This window comes from Caretta caretta, chromosome 14, assembly GCF_965140235.1.
Source record: "Caretta caretta isolate rCarCar2 chromosome 14, rCarCar1.hap1, whole genome shotgun sequence".
Classification (NCBI taxonomy): domain Eukaryota; kingdom Metazoa; phylum Chordata; order Testudines; family Cheloniidae; genus Caretta; species Caretta caretta.
In genome coordinates, this window is record NC_134219.1 from 9,926,882 (window position 1) to 9,943,280 (window position 16,399).

Genomic DNA, 16,399 nt, shown 5'->3' on the forward strand with positions numbered 1-16,399 from the left:
CCTGGCGAACAAGCCAGAAGACACAAGGGCTGAGATTTCCAAGGCCACTAGGGGAGATGGATGACCAAATCCCATTCATTTTAAATAGAGGGATCTGGACACCTAATTCCACATGTCGGAGAACCTCAGCCCAGACAGGCCTAAAACAAGAGGGATCAGCTGGTTTAACCTCCCCTCCCCTGCACAAGACTCATGTCTTGACAGGCACCTCACCACTCACTTGTCTACAGGCAGAAAGAGTCCACTGAGCACGCTGTCCTTCTCTTCACTGCCGCACACGTCGGATGCCTCAGAGCTCTGCGCACTCTCGATGGCACTGTCCATGTCGGACTCATGGTGGACCTCTTGCTGGGCCAGGGTCATCGTGTCTTCATCAGGAAACAGCTCGGACTCACTGTACACACTTTCACCGTCCAAATAGGCACCGTCCTGGATTTCGCTACCCTGTCCATGGAAGGGAAAGAACAGTCAGGAGGCATACAAGTTTGTGGCAAGATGTGCAGAGTAAATGAAAGCTGCAGCCATATCCCTCTCCTAAAAACACCATCAGCATGCTGGTATTCGCATCAGAATCATATTTAATCACATTTGGAGGGCCTGATCCTGTAAACACTCAATGCACAGAGCTTCTCCTAAAACATAAAACATTGCACACCTCTAACCAGCGTTACATAGTGTTACAGAGAGCCAGCTGCAGGAATGCTTGTCTGGAACCACAACCTGCCTTTGACAGCGAGTGTCAACTAGGGCAGAACTGACTCCTGTTCACAACTGGGCTTGTATGTCCCCATCTTGCACAACCGGAAATCTCTGGTCTCCAATATTCATTTATCTGCAATGTTCTTTTCCCATAGTGTCCTTTATCAAGAAAGGTAGGGAGGGAACAGATTTTCACTGGTCATAGAGTAATATAACCTCAGTAGAAATGCAGGACCTAGTAGTAGCTATTTGCTTATTTGTTGAAAGGAAGAAGAATTTTGGGCCCAAATTTCCCCTCCACCCTACTGCAATTACCACAAGTCATTAGCCAGATACATTTTTGTATGCTTTCCAGTTTTGTTGTTATCCAGACATCTCTTCCAGCACATAGCAGTGCTGGTATATGCATTAGCATATACTGGGAGCTGTGGTCTATCCTTGTGGATGCTCGGTTATTTTCTCTATGCTTTGAAAACACAAGAACCAGTCAAACGCCGAAGATTAATCTTCACTTGTAAAATTAAAGAAGCCCCTTACTAAGACGACATTATAAAGGAGCAGCAGTTTCTGACATGAGACAAGTGTGGTGTGACTAACAGCTTTGTCACCCAGCTGAAGCAACAAGGAACTACTCTTTACCAGAAGAAAACTTCAATGTCTTGAAAACAGCCATTTGTAACAATCGTTACCAGAAATTCAGGTCTTATCTATCCTATTTTTTCCTGGAAGACTGACATTGGCGGAACTAGCAGGATTATAATGTTACAGAGACCAAGTTTGTGAGCCCTGATTTATATGAAAGCAAAACTGATTTTTTTATTCAGATTTTTGAATTTAGAGTTTTAGAGAATTATTTAATGCCATTGACCTAAAAACAGTTGGGAGGAAAACATGCTGTATGCTACAGCTTCAAAACACCCCACTAATTCACGTAAGGACACCCACTCCAATTCCCTGGGTCCTCCAAAAGTTAGTCCAGCAAAAATAGGGGTGTGGGTGGGGGGGAACCAGATTATTTTGCATTCTATGTATTTTTAAAAGCACTAGTAGGCTGGGATTTTAAAAAGGAGCCTACAGGAATTAGGTGCTTGTATCCCATGGGACTTGGACACCTAGCACCCTTTGGCCAGCTGTAGTCTGGGACTACGCATGCTCAGAGTTATGCACATGTGCAAGTCTTTGCAGGGTGGGGGCCTAAGTTTGACTCTGAAACTGAACCAAGATGCCAGTTACTTGTATTCATGGAATACCACCACTGACAACCAGTGAGGAAATAAATATATATAATGAAGAACTGCTCCCTCTTATACTTCACTGTTAGGTATGCAGTCACTGACCCTCATATCTCTAGACTGAGACAAGTTGTTTCCACAAGCAGTTAACTCCCTGCTGCACTGCTGGTTCCTCCCACGGCTCTACATCAGATACGCTTTTGCAAAGAAACATCCCTTATGCAAATCACTATAGAGCCCTACTGACATTGCAGAACGTTGGACTAATTCGTTTCTAGGAAGTGGATTTCCTCCTCAACATATACTCTGAATGCTCACTGATGTCACCAGGTTAAGGGCCACTGTATTTAAAGGGCACTTTAATACAGATCTTTTCCACGTTAGTCACATTAAACAGTGACTGATCTAGGGGTAACGTTTTCAAAAGTGCCTAAGTGACTTTTGAAAATGGGACTTCGCCACTTTTGAAAATTTTACCAGAGATCTACACATCACTACATTAGTCATAGGGGAGGTAGAGCTGCCTAGTGGCTAGATCATTGCACTGGACTTCAGAGACGTGGGTTCTATTCCTGGTTCTTCTGCTGGGTGACCTTGGGCACATTCTCTGCCTCAGTTTCTTCATATGTAAAACAAGGATAACCGTTCTTCCCTCCTTTATAAAAGGCCTTGAAAACATGCCCATATATATTTATATACAAAACCTGTGCTGCTTATTTTTAACATCTTTGGACAGCTACAACAACTTGGAAATCCACAGGCCCAGGATGGGCATGAGTCACCCCGGGTGTCTGCTGCAGCGTGGTGACCCACATGGCCTCAGAGTCGCCACATTTCTTAAGGGTTTTATGCAATTAAACATTAGCTGCTGTTACAGAAATATCCAGATCTGTTAAAAAAAAAAATCTGTGATCCAAGAGAAGGTGGCACTCTGGAAGTTTGACTGAAACACATATTGCGTAAGTAAATCTTTACACTGCCGGTAAATCTCACGAGTGTTAAAACAAATCAATGTGAGAAACTGAAGGTCAATAGCAGCATGACAGATTCTCATTCCAAATCCGGCAGGTAACAGCTTACATTTAGTTTTCTCATAATAGGAGCCCAGGCGCTCTAAAAAGGACCATTAGCAATTAATTAGACAGTCACTCTCTCCAGAGTACTAGGTGCTCATTTGCCTCCTCCCTACCAATTTGTGACAGGCTAATGAGCCACATTTTAAATTTGTATTACAATGTATATTTATAATAAGTCACAGCACACGCTATACCTAGCTCTTGTGTGTCAGCATCACGTATTATTGTTTCCAATGATAATTATTCCTCTACTTTTTAAGATCTCCACTTCTAACTCTTTCTAGGTACAGGCTTTGGGAAACCATCGCCTTCAGTCAGAGCTTAAATTCTCAGTATTTTCCAGAGCTCTGGGGCTTTAGCCCTGTGGGACATGCCAGGGCTTGGGGCTTCTGCCCTGCAGGTTTGAAAATATTTACTGGAACTCCACTCCAGGCAGCTCTGACTGAATTTAAGCCCTGCCCCCGGTAGCCAGTTTACTGCAAAAGTGCCCACAACGCCTCAGAAACTTGCTTTATACCCAGAGGAAGCTAATCATTATAAAACCACACATAACAGCCACTTCCAGAAAAGTTTCAGAGTAGCAGCCGTGTTAGTCTGTATTCGCAAAAGGAACAGGAGGACTTGTGGCACCTTAGAGACTAACCAATTTATTTGAGCATAAGCTTTCGGGAGCTACAGCTCACTTCATCGGATGCATAATTAAAGTGGAAAATGCAGTGAGGATGTTTTTATACACACAAACACCCATTTTTTCATGGTCTATCACTTCAAAAGGTCCCCCCCCCCCCGCTGGTAATAGCTTATCTGAAGTGATCACTCTCCTTACAATGTGTATGATAATCAAGGTGGGCCATTTCCAGCAAAAATCCAGGGTTTAACAAGAACGTCTGAGGAAGGGGGGAGGGAGGGAGGGTAGGAAAAACAAGGGGAAATAGGTTACCTTGCATAATGACTTAGCCACTCCCAGTCTCTATTCAAGCCTAAGTTAATTGTATCCAATTTGCAAATGAATTCCCATTCAGCAGTCTCTCGCTGGACTCTGGTTTTGAAGTTTTTCTGTTGTAATATCGCAACTTTCATGTCTGTAATCGCGTGACCAGAGATTACATGGTCTGTGTGTATAAAAACATCCTCACTGCACTTTCCACTTTAATTATGCATCCGATGAAGTGAGCTGTAGCTCAGGAAAGCTTATGCTCAAATAAATTGGTTAGTCTCTAAGGTGCCACAAGTACTCCTTTTCTTTTTCCAGAAAAGGAGTCTATTGGCTCATCTGACAAAAGTTGCTGCCCATGAACTATGACAGTGGTTCTCAAACTTTTGTACTGGTGACCCCTTTCACATAGCAAGCCTCCGAGTGCGACCCCCCCTTATAAATTAAAAACACTTTTTTATATATTTAACACCATTATAAATGCTGGATGCAAAGCGGGGCTTGGGGTGGAGGTTGACCCCTTGTGACCCCCTGAGGGGTCCCAACCCCCAGTTTAAGAACCCCTGAACTATGAGGAACTCCCCGTTAAGAGACTTGACTTTAGCACAGTACAGGCCATACGTGCAGCCAGCTTATCAAGTGGGTAGGGTAAACTGATGGCTTGTTGCGCTCTAGATCTTTGCCACCAGATGGAAGACAATCTAGCCTTTGTATTAGACAACTTCTCTCCCTCCATGGTGCACTATAAAAGTTCTCAGCACAAGCTGAATAGTGCGCCTGTCATCGTTATAATAGAAGCACTACCTATTATAAACAATACAGGGGGTTGAGGGCAGCTGTGTGAAACTGCTTGGGGTTTTGGAAATGTCAGGAATGCCAGAGGGCAGCCAAAGGTGCATGGTAAAATGAGTTAATCACATCTACATATATGGGGTGCACGTACATATACACACCCACACTTTAGAAGACTTTTCTAGGAATTATATAACTTTTTTAGAGGCCAATCTTTGTTACAAATCCAAGTCTCCTGATAGGTTGTTTCTAGCAGATTTAGTCTTGCTTTGTTGATGGGCTTTTGGTGTTTTAACCACATCTCCAAACTGCAGTAAGGCAAGGTTGTGGGAGTCAAAGTTCAAAAATGTTAAAGCCATCTGCATTGCTGAAGGCCATACAAGTTGTTTTAGTCAATGGCAAACACGTGAAACAACCACCCTTCCTAGAGCTTTGAAGCAAACCTGTGCAATTGTGCGGATGCTCCAAGCTCAGAGATCTGTTAGCTGAAGAGTCATTGCTAGAGAAAAGACTTTTCTCTCTGTACCTACCGAAGACTTATCTTTATAAGTGGAAAGAGTATATCTAAATGATGCTTAAGGCACATGAGGTTACAAACTTCCAGGGAATAGTCACAGAATTCAATTTTTTTATATATAAATTTGTAATTGACAGATCATATCAATGTTTATTTTAAGCATTTTTCTATTTTTATCTATTTAAATTTTCCACAATTGCACAAAATTATGGGGAGAGGGGTCAACATTACATGTGAAAATATACAAAGTAAATATCCTTAAATCAATCTCTAATACGTTTTCAAGCAGCCTTACTTTGCCTATCTGTAAATTTCAATCATTGATGGAAATATTTTAATCAGTTTGCTCCTGTACAGAGTGAAACTGATGTTTACAGATAACCACAGAATCCTTCCAAGCCTAAATATTCACAAATGGAGCAGCAATAGGTCACAGGAAATGACAAAGAAAATACCCATGACATGTAAAAGGGGGGGTGGGGGGGGAGAAAAACTGCCACAAGAACCACCACTAGAGATTAAAGCTGGAGTTAGTGAATACCATTACTAAGCAACATGCTTGCAAGTGTACATTACTAGCTAAAGCTATCAAAATATTTAAATCGTTCAGCATTAATATCAGTAATCTCCGCTTCATACATACTGTCAGTGCTGAAAGTACACTTAGCACAAGAAGCTTATATACCCACTTCTACAAAATGACACAAACTTTTTTTAAAAATGAGCATAAATTCAAAATTAAATCTCTCAAGTTTTTCCTACAGTGCCTAGAAAGAAAGCACTCTTGTACAAAATAAGACTGATTGGCACACACACTATTCAGCTTTTCTTTAACCTCCCCCACCCTAATATTTAGGTAAGGTTTAAGATGCATAGAACATTGCAACCCCAAGTCATTCATTGTCTCAAAAATCCACACACAAACCTACGGAGGGAATAGAAAGGCAAATGATGCAATTGGAAAATGAATTATATACCTGGATTTTTACTATCGTCTGCTCCCTATTTTGCTTGGTATAGTCAAGACAACAAAATTGTGACTAATGGTTTTGGAAGGTTCCTGTATAGCAGACCGTACAGCATGTCAAACAATACAACAGCTTGGGATTAAGTGACACAACGCTGGTATTATTGTCTAATCAAGTACAGTACTCAAGGTATCCCAAAGTGCTTTACATGCCAGTGAGAGATGCTGCAGAATTTGCTCTGCAGTAAGTGCTTAGTTGAACACCTGCTGTCCACGGATCTCAGAACACTTAGCAAAAATTAATGAATTCCCTCCCTCGAGGGGCAATTGTGAGGCTTAAGTCTTATCCACATTTAACACAGATGAATAAACTGGGGCAGAGTGGTTAGTGACTTTTAGATGGTCAAAGCAAATTCGAAGGAGAGCCAAGAACAGAACCCAGATTTCTGTGCTCTATTAGAGCCAGCTGTCTTCCTTTGAGCCCCATGTAGGCAATCACAGCAGCCATTTTGGAGCTCAATGACTAGATGGTTCGAGGGAATGCAACTTGAGGGGTCTGACCCTGAAGGTTAGTAGGCTGAACTGTCCCCAGGTTGGAAGTGACAGAGACAGTTATTAAAATGCTTCAATACTTCTAACTTTGCTAGACACTAAAAAAAAATCATGGACTGAATAGAGACATTGGATTTATGGCTCATTACAAAAAATATATATAACCCATTAACAACCCACCCAACTGCTTCCCACTTTCCCAGGTGTCAATGGACCACTTCACCTTGAATGGTCCCTTGAAATATGCATTAACTGCTTATGTGAAACAATCTGCCCTATCTTGTATTTAGCTGTGACACTGAGTAAGACTATGGGCTTGTCTACACCACACAGCTTTTAGCGACAAGGCTGTGTCGATACAGCCTTGTCGCCAAAAGTCAACGTGTGTAAGTGCTCTTTTTTGGTACTTTGTCTGCACTTTTGCTGACAAAATACCTTCAGCCCTGCGGGCAGCGTTAACTTTGTTGGCAGGAGAGCACTTTGACAACTTCGCAGTGTAAACAATCCCTGTCTACAATAGCACTCCTGTTTATGTTGCTCAGGGGTGTGAAAAACACCTTACCCCTCTGAGTGATGTAAGTTACACCGATAGAAGCACCGATGCAGACAACACTGTCAGCAGGAGAGCATCTCTGCTCGTTTAATTATGTCGATGGGGGAAGCTCTCTCCTATCAGCATAGAGCGGCTACCCGTGTGATCTTACGGTGGCACATCGGTTCAGCTGTGCCGCAGTAAGCTTGCTAGTGTAGACATGGCCGAAGTTTCCCAGACCTGAAGAAGAGCTCTGTGTAAACTCGAACGCTCGTCTCTCTCACCCATAGAAGTTCGTCCAATAGAAGATATTACCTCACCCCCCCCCTTGTGTCTCTAATATCCTGGGACCGACATGGCTGCAACAACACTGCCTAAATTCAAATACTGACATTTATCATTTGAAAATGAGCAGTCTGGAACCAAGGGACACACGCCCACATGAATCCTTTCAGATCGAAAAGGAGGTACAAACAGTTGCTTGCAAGTACTATCCAGCTATCTGGCCTCTACAACCATAGCATCTGATCACCTCACAAGCATTGAAGTTTATCCTCACAACACCCTAGAGGATGTAGGGAAGTACAAAAACGGAAGCAGATTTCACCCTGAATTACAACAGTTTAGCTGTCTAGTTAGTTAAAACTAGGATTTCCGAGCATATAATTGGCAACAGGAGTCTTGACCAAGTGACCACAGCCAGGACGCTGGCACTCAGTTTCAACCGGAGTGTTCTTCCTGCTTTAATATTGATTCTGCCAGTTTGATCCTAATTAGTAACAGTATGTCAGAGCTGTCCTTCCTTCCCAGTCTAAACACCAGAAAAGTCACCATTGTACAATGGGAGGGGAACAGGTGCCACGGAGAGATACGCCAGGTTTGGCGGCCTCCCATCTAAATACTATTTAGCATCACAAACCTACTAGAAAAATGGGCTCTTGTCCCAGCTGAAAAAAGCCTATTGAATTTGAAAGCCAACATCTCAGACTATTTAGTATGGGGGAGGGTTCTACTAGAAAACTTCCAGCCACCCTGTGCGTTCTCCACTTTAAGTGCATTTAAACCAACGGTTACATATTTATTTTAAATGTGGATGTAATTTCTCCTTCAGTTCTCAGAAGGATGCAAGGAGCTGGTGATTTACTCAGCAGTTGTTTGAATGAAAGCGGCCAAAGTCCTGCATCTGGTGAGACAAGCACAGAATGAAGTGCTCAGCTGAGCAGTTAATAAATCGTGCTTTTACATTTTAGTTCACTGGGAAGCTTTAGAACTTCCTGTCAGCAGGCAACCCTCACCCACCCAGCTGTGGCTGGTGGGCAACCATACGAACGAATGCCTTCAATTAAACCTTCAGAAATAGGTAGAGGGGAACAGAAGCCTTGCCTTGGCCTCTGGTCTAGCAAGAAGGGATGACTGATGATGGCAGGAATTCCAAAGCATCTGATGCTTAAAATGAATCTTTGAAAGTCAGAGATCAATATGTAGAGAATTACTATTCTATTGAGCTATACAAAATGAGATGCTATTTTAAGGCTACAAATTACAGTTTGTTCAGTGCAGTCGCTCTGTGTGACTGTTTAGTTACTTGGGTCTAACATTTAAAGTTCAATTTTAGAGTTAACCTGACACAAAGCTGGAGTGTGCTGAGAAGGGTTTCTAGGAGAGGGAATTCTTTAGACTCAGTCTATCATTGAATGCTGGACAGCACCCCATAAAGCTGTTAAGAATCGAGGTACAGTGCAAGAGCATGAATATACTCTAGTGTGCTGTCAGTCATCTGCATGTATAAGGTAACATCAGTGGCTCAGACAGTAGTGCAATTCAGGGCCAATGTGTTGACTGCAAAACAAACTTCTACTTCTGTGCCCTTCACACTTAACTATGTGAGCACTAGGCAAAGCCAGGGCTTTTCAACAGTTGCTTTGTGCTCTTTTTTAAGTAAGTGTAAACTGACCCTCATTTTCCAGTGCTAATGAAAATAATTAAGCAATCAGTTTGCAAACATCTAGAAGATAATAACATGATAAGTAACAGTCAGCATGGATTTGTCAAAAACAAATTGTGTTAAACCAATCTGAGAGCTTTCTTTGACAGGGTAACAAGCCTTGTGGATTGGGGAAGGGGGGGGGGGGAGAAAGCGGTAGACGTGGTATATTTTGACTTTAGAAAAGCTCTTGACAGGGTCTTGCATGATCTTCTCATAAACAAACTAGATGGAACTACTATAAGGTGGGTGGAAAACTGGCTGGAAAACAATTTCCAGAGAGTAGTTAACAGTGGCTCAGAGTCATGCCGGAAAGGCATAACAAGTGGGGTCCCACAGGGATCAGTTCTGGATCTGGTTCTGTTCAATATCTTCATCTGTGATTTAGATAATGGCATAGAGAGTACACTTATAAAGTTTGCGGACAATACCAAGCTGGGAGGGGTTGCAAGTTCTTTGGAGGATAGAATTAAAATTCAGAATGATCTGGACAAACGGTCTGAAGTAAATAGGATGAAATTCAATAAGGACAAATGCAAAGTACTCCATTTAGGAAGGAACAATAAGTTGCACACATACAAAACGTGAAATGACTGCCTAGGAAGGAGTACAGTGGAAAGGGATCTGGGGGTCATAGTGGATCACAAGCTAAATATGAGTCAACAATGTAACGCTGTTGCAAAAAAAAAAGTGAACATCATTCTGGGATGTATCAGCAGGAGTGTTGTAAGCAAGACACGAGAAGTAATTCTTCTGCTCTACTCCTCTCTGATTAGACCTCAACTGGAGTATTGTGTCCAGTTCTAGGTGCCATATTTCAGGAAAGATGTAGACAAATTGGAGAAAGTCCAGAGAAGAGCAACAGAAACGATTTGAGGTCTAGAAAACATCACCTATGAGGGAAGATTGAAAAAACTGGTTTTGTTTAGTCTGGAGAAGAGAAGACAGATGGGACATAACAGTTTTCAATTATGTAAAAGGTTGTTAGGAGGAGGAGGGAGAAAAATGGTTCTTCTTAACCTCTGAGGATAGGACAAAAAGCAATGGGCTTAAATTGCAGCAAGGGAGATTTAAGTTGGACATTAGGAAAAACTTCCAAAACTGTCAGGGTGCTTAAGCACTGGAATAAATTGCCTAGGGAGGTGGTGGAATCTCCATCATTGGAGACTTTTAAGAGCAGGTTAAACAAACACCTGTCAGGAATGTTTCTACATAGTTAGCCCTGCCATGAGTGCAGGGGACTGGACTATATGACCTCTGAAGGTCCCTTCCAGTCCTACGATTACTATGCCTGAAAATGGGTTTGCAGACTGAAGCCAGCCCAGGGACTGCAGGAGTCAGAAGTGTTTGCTCTACATCACCTGTCACTGTAACCGGTGGTAACAGAAGTGCCAGACCTCTTAATATCAGGGTCCAGTTTGAAGCACTCCTTTTCAACGTGCATTGTTTTTCTGGGAAGTTCTGGACACTAGCAGGGACTGAAATTTAGTGATTTTAGCAGGGAACTAATTGGAGCAGCTAAGAAAGTTGCCTTCCCTGTAGAGATTAAAAGATAGCATCGATTGCCAGGCTCACTGAGTTGCCGCTATCATTTGAATGCAACACGAGCATTAATGCTCTAAGATGTAGATAGGGTGTGTCTCTAGGGTGGGAGAACAGGCTGGGTTTATGACGGTCAGCACCCCGGCATTAACAACTGTGGAATATTTCCCCCCCGTTTCCACAGTGCAGATAGGTTTTCTGCCACTGGTTCTAAGTGGCAGACTCATTCTCCTTCTCTTTCCAGCACTGCACAGCAAATCCTTCCCTCTGAAATGCAAGACATTTTCCATCCTGACTTATAGAGGTTTGTTTTTTTTTAAATAAGCCTATACTGTGTTTGTCACAAATGTCACTTTAAGACCAAGGTGACCACTGCTAGCAGGAGATGAAGGAGCCAATTAATATTGACATTTTAGATAACAGTTCACAGTGTTTACACAATGACAGGTTTCAGAGTAACAGCCGTGTTAGTCTGTATGCTCAAATAAATTGGTTAGTCTCTAAGGTGCCACAAGTACTCCTTTTCTTTTTGTTTACACAATGTGAAACTCTTATCATGCAAGCTTCTAGATTGCTGACCAGAGCAAAACGGAGTCACAGCTCTCTTTCAGCATTACACGTTTATGGCTGATAACCCTCTTTGTTGGCTTATCTTGGAGACAGGAGGGGGAGGGCACTCCAGCCTGCCTCCACATTCATCTGCACAGGGAATAGCAATCCAGATGCCTCTTTCCTGAAGGTCTCGCCTTCATGATAGAATTGTTAAGCACATGCTAAAAAGCAAGTTAAGGTGAGCTGTGTCCCAGCTGCAGGGTACATGCTAAGAGAGTGTCTCTGTTTTATAAAGCCTGGGTAACACTAAAATATAGTCAGTGTACACACGGCACTTGCCAAAAATAAATTCTTAGCACCACAGCATAAACTTGGCATAATTAACACTCATGAGAAATCTTTGCTTTAAGTCACAGCAATCTCTTTCCTTTGTACAGCCCAAGAACAGCTTGAGGGTGGCGGAGTGGGAGAGAGGTATGGTTGTCAAACTCTCATTAGGGACCTCTTCCTAGGACTCTTCTCTCTCAGAGCCTTGCCTAAATAAACTTTTGTACCCTTTCCTAGCAATGGTGCATGAGCATTTATCACCATTGTACCATAAGCAATTTCACCACAGTGTTATCTTGGTGAGGTGACTGCAAACACCGCTGTGCCCGGGTGCTCCATCTGGCTAATTCCGGCCAGCTGTCATATTAGCCACGACAATCCTGATGTACACCGAAGCTAAGTCATGATTCATTTTGTGCTAGTTAACATGTGGTCATTCCACAACATAGACAAGCCCTAAGATACTGTTCAGCTAAAAATCAAAGCTGTTCTGAAATGATATTACTACTTCCTGAGTGCAATGTTACACCATGCAATGAAGCAGACAAGTGTATTGGAGGGAAGCACTTACTTTATCTCTTTATTCACATGAGCTCAAGCCCCTGAAGAAATGGCTTCTCAGCCCAATTCCGCAACTAACACTTGTGTATAAAATACAAGATGTTCATTAAAACTAGCATGTTCTGCTTAGAAGATCGTGGAGCTCAGGCACACAAGAATTGTAGCACTTCTTTTCCTTGAGAAGCCTCAAGGGCAAAGGATTGGATACACACTAATTTAGAGAGAAGTCTTGCCAGGGCGTGCACTAGGCATATGGATAAAGAGCTTCCCTAGCAGCCTTATTGCAGATCTGGGCAGCTTGGGGGAGGGAGGAGAGAGGAAATCTGGGTGCAAAAAGCAGCCAAACATTCCCTAGAATGAAGGAAAGCAGTTAGATTGCATCAGTGATGTGCTTTGTCCGGCAGGAGGGAAAGATGTTCATTGGCATAGTGTTGGGAAAGAGGATGGATGGACATGGAACAGGGTATACAGAAATCAAAAGCTGTGTATTGTGCAATCCCTTATTTCACAAGAATTGTGGGGAAATGATATTTAAGTAGGAAATAACTTGTTCCTTGCCTTTGAAAGTGAATTCAGAAGGAAAAGGTACTGTTGGAGCTGAACAAAGGGCAAAAAGGATCAATTTTAAAATACCATCTCCTATCACTATCTAGTGCCCGGGCAACAGAGAATGGGAAGTTCTTCCAACCCCATGTGCCACAAAGGGCAGGATCATTTTTGTTAGGTTCTGCAAACTTTAGGTCCAGGAGTGATTTTTCCATTTATTGTACCCAAAAAGATTTTTATTTTTTGATCTGGAAGACAAAAAAAACAACAAAACACCCAACCCTTTCCTCTCTCTGGTAAATCCAGAGCAGATTAAGTCAAATTTCCTGAAAACTGCAAAATAAAATAAACCTCTGGGCTAAGCCCAACGCTGGGAAGTTCCAGTACTGATTAGAAATCTCTCATTCCAATGCTCATTTATAGCTCTTTTCATCAAGAAGTCTCAATACGCTTTAGAAAGGGGGATAAGGATACTTTACCCTCCTTTCACAGAAGGGAAACAGAGGCACAGAAAGGTTAAGGGTTACATTTGCAAGCACCTGAGTTCCATTTTCAAAAGTGACTTGGGCTATGGAAGTTGAGCACGTAAGTCTCATAGGCACTTCTAAGTGCCCAAGTCACTTTTGAAAATGGGACTCAGGGTAAGAATTTTCATAAGGACAGGTTTCAGAGGAACAGCCGTGTTAGTCTGTATTCGCAAAAAGAAAAGGAGTACTTGTGGCACCTTAGAGACTAACCTAAGGTGCCACAAGTACTCCTTTTCAATTTTCATAAGTGCTTCAGTGATTTAGGTCTGGTCTACATGTAAGACATCAGCATAGCTAGCGCTGTGAAAAAAACTACACCCCTCGTGACACAGCTATGGTGTCAAAAAAACCCATATAGATGCAACTTTGTTGACAAAAGTGGCCTTCTGTCAGCTGAACTAATGTTCAGGGAGGTGGTGTTCCTACACCAACAAAACAAACTCCAAACCTTCTGTTGGCTATGCTGTCTACACACCAGGGGGCTATGCCAACACAGGCTTAAAGTCACACAGCAAGTAAGAGTCAAAGAGATCTAGAACTCCACTTGTTACAAGCCTGTGAAAAGACAGGATTCATTTTTAATAGAAGCCTGAACATAGCCTTAACTAGAACTTTCGTTCACAACAAAGCCTGTAACATATACCCCCAAGAAGAAAGATACACTAAAGGGGATCAACTCGTATGTTAGCTGTTTAGGTTTCAGTTTAACCATGTTAAGACACTAAAGCTTTTTTTTCTTTTTCTTAAGTTGCCAACATGGAAAGCAGTGTAAGATGCAATTACAATATGGAATTTGAGCCAGCAAGACCAGTTCAGCTAGTCACGTGCCTGAAAATACCAGGTGGTATTTCTCCCAATCTGCTCCAATGGGTCAATAGTCTGTATGCAGAGGGCAATAAACGCAAGGGCTGCATAGAGTTCACTGTACACATGTGTTTTCTGCAGACAAATACTGGCTTGGTCAGAGAGCAACTACAATGAACTTGTGCCCTTGGGAAAACCATCTCTCAAAGGGAGTGGATAGCCCAAACAGTGTGGAGAAGAGGAGGGTGAGCGTCTGTGTGGGAAGTGGTTATTCTTTTCTGATCTGTGATCTCCACTTCTTTAGTAGTGTGTTAAACATGCCTTTGTTGGGGTATTTTGTTGCTGTTGTGGGGTTGTTGGGGTTTTTTGTTTTTTTTTGCACACAAAGGAACACAACTACAGCAGAATTCTAAAGTAGCATTCAATAGAAGACAGTTATGCAAGTAATAAGCCCTTCTAGGCATAAAGAAAAGGAGTACTTGTGGCACCTTAGAGACTAACCAATTTATTTGAGCATAAGCTTTCGTGAGCTACAGCTCACTTCATCGGATGCATCTGAAACCTTCTAGGCATAGTCTATCACAGAATACAGCTAATTTAGCCTCTTACATGCAGAAACTTCACCTTTCTTGTTACATCACAGTTTGTGTGAACAGCTGCCTTTTGACAGAGTAATGCAGGGAAAGGGGGAACTTTACTTTTTAAAGTTATGATTACTGTTGATTTTATCATAAAATCATACAACAATACAAAACAAGTCACCACTTCTGTACCGCATGGCTGAGAAGATGGGAGAGAGAATTTTAAAAACCACCAACATTCTGTTAATATTGCAAAAGAGCAGAATGCATCCGAACAACAAAACACTGCTGTCAGAATGCTGTTGTTCCCCATTTGCTTCTTTTGTTTGTTACACTTGCTTATTTTAAGCTAGGTCCCAATCCTGGAAGCTGTTCCAGCTGGGTGGACCATTATACCCGAGCCTAGGTCATATGAACGATCATGGAGGAGTGGTCTATGTAGCCCAGCATGTAGGATTGGGGACATAGATTACGGGGCTCCTTTATGTTAGAGTTTTAACCACCAGAGTTACCACAACAACATAGCTGCTCTGCTCTACTGTAAACCCTATTGTAGACACTGCTCCACTATAAGCCACAGTTTGCAGGAGGTTAAACTGTGCCAATTAGGGTGACCGGATGTCCGGATTTTAGAGGGACAGTCCCGATTTTGGGGTCTTTTTCTTATATAGGCTCCTATTACCTCTCACCCCATCCTGATTTTTCACACTTGCTGTCTGGTCACTCTCGGGCCAATGCAGCACATCAACACTGGAATTTTGCAGTAGTGCAGCAGCTAAAGTTTAACTGTTAAGTTTCACACACACATTAAGAGTAGTTACACTACCCTGCTCTGTGCAAACATTGTTTAACTGGAGCTTTACCACCATTCAAAGCCTGCCCTATTGCAGCCTTCACTTTATTTATTATTGATGGTAGTGACTAGAGGCTCTGATAAGGTCCCCATAATTAGAAGATAGTCCCTGCCCTTAAGACCTTGCACTCTAGAATAGTTGCCTATCCTTGTCTACACCATTGGTATTCAGGTCATATAGCAAGACTGCCAAGGACTCCAGCAAAGAGAAGGAAACTGAAGCTGTTTACTCCTGAGATGTTGCCTACTCCTGGATGGATTATGTGACACTGCACTCACTAGAGAGGAAGGGAACCTGGGGAAGATGAACAGTTTCAAACCCAAAGCGTTTGGAGAGAGAACACCCCACAATTTCCATAGCACAAGGAGAAAATCTTGCCTTGGGAAACAAATTGGTGAGCAGCCTGTGTTGGTGAGGGCATGGCAAATATAATTAAAGATAGGTTTCAGAGTAACAGCCATGTTAGTCTGTATTCGCAAAAAGAAAAGGAGGACTTGTGGCACCTTAGAGACTAACCAATTTATTTGAGCATAAGCTTTTGTGAGCTCATGAAAGCTTATGCTCAAATAAATTGGTTAGTCTCTAAGGTGCCACAAGTCCTCCTTTTCTTTTTATGATTAAAGATGCATTTTTGGTTGGGGCTATAGCTAGGGCTTATCTACACGTGGACCTGCAAGAAAGTTAATCTGAATGACCTGTTCAAGTGGATTAGTTAAACTACATTAGAATACCGCATCCATACAGGGATTTAATTTAGATTAACTAAACCAGTTTAAATGCACCCCTTTTGTTAATTTGGATTAATTTTCCCTGGGTGTCC

The 16,399-nt window shown here is 42.3% G+C and overlaps 1 protein-coding gene across 3 annotated transcripts in view; it reads right to left on the reverse strand.

Annotated features, from left to right (window-relative positions):
- RAB11FIP4 (RAB11 family interacting protein 4) overlaps window positions 1-16,399 on the reverse strand; it is a 211,065-nt gene that overhangs the window by 29,778 nt on the left and 164,888 nt on the right. For all 3 annotated transcript variants that reach the window (XM_048817606.2, XM_075119242.1, XM_048817607.2), the window contains one exon: window positions 221-444. In XM_048817606.2, the coding sequence (XP_048673563.1) occupies window positions 221-444 (224 nt within the window). The remainder of the gene's footprint in view (window positions 1-220; window positions 445-16,399) is intronic.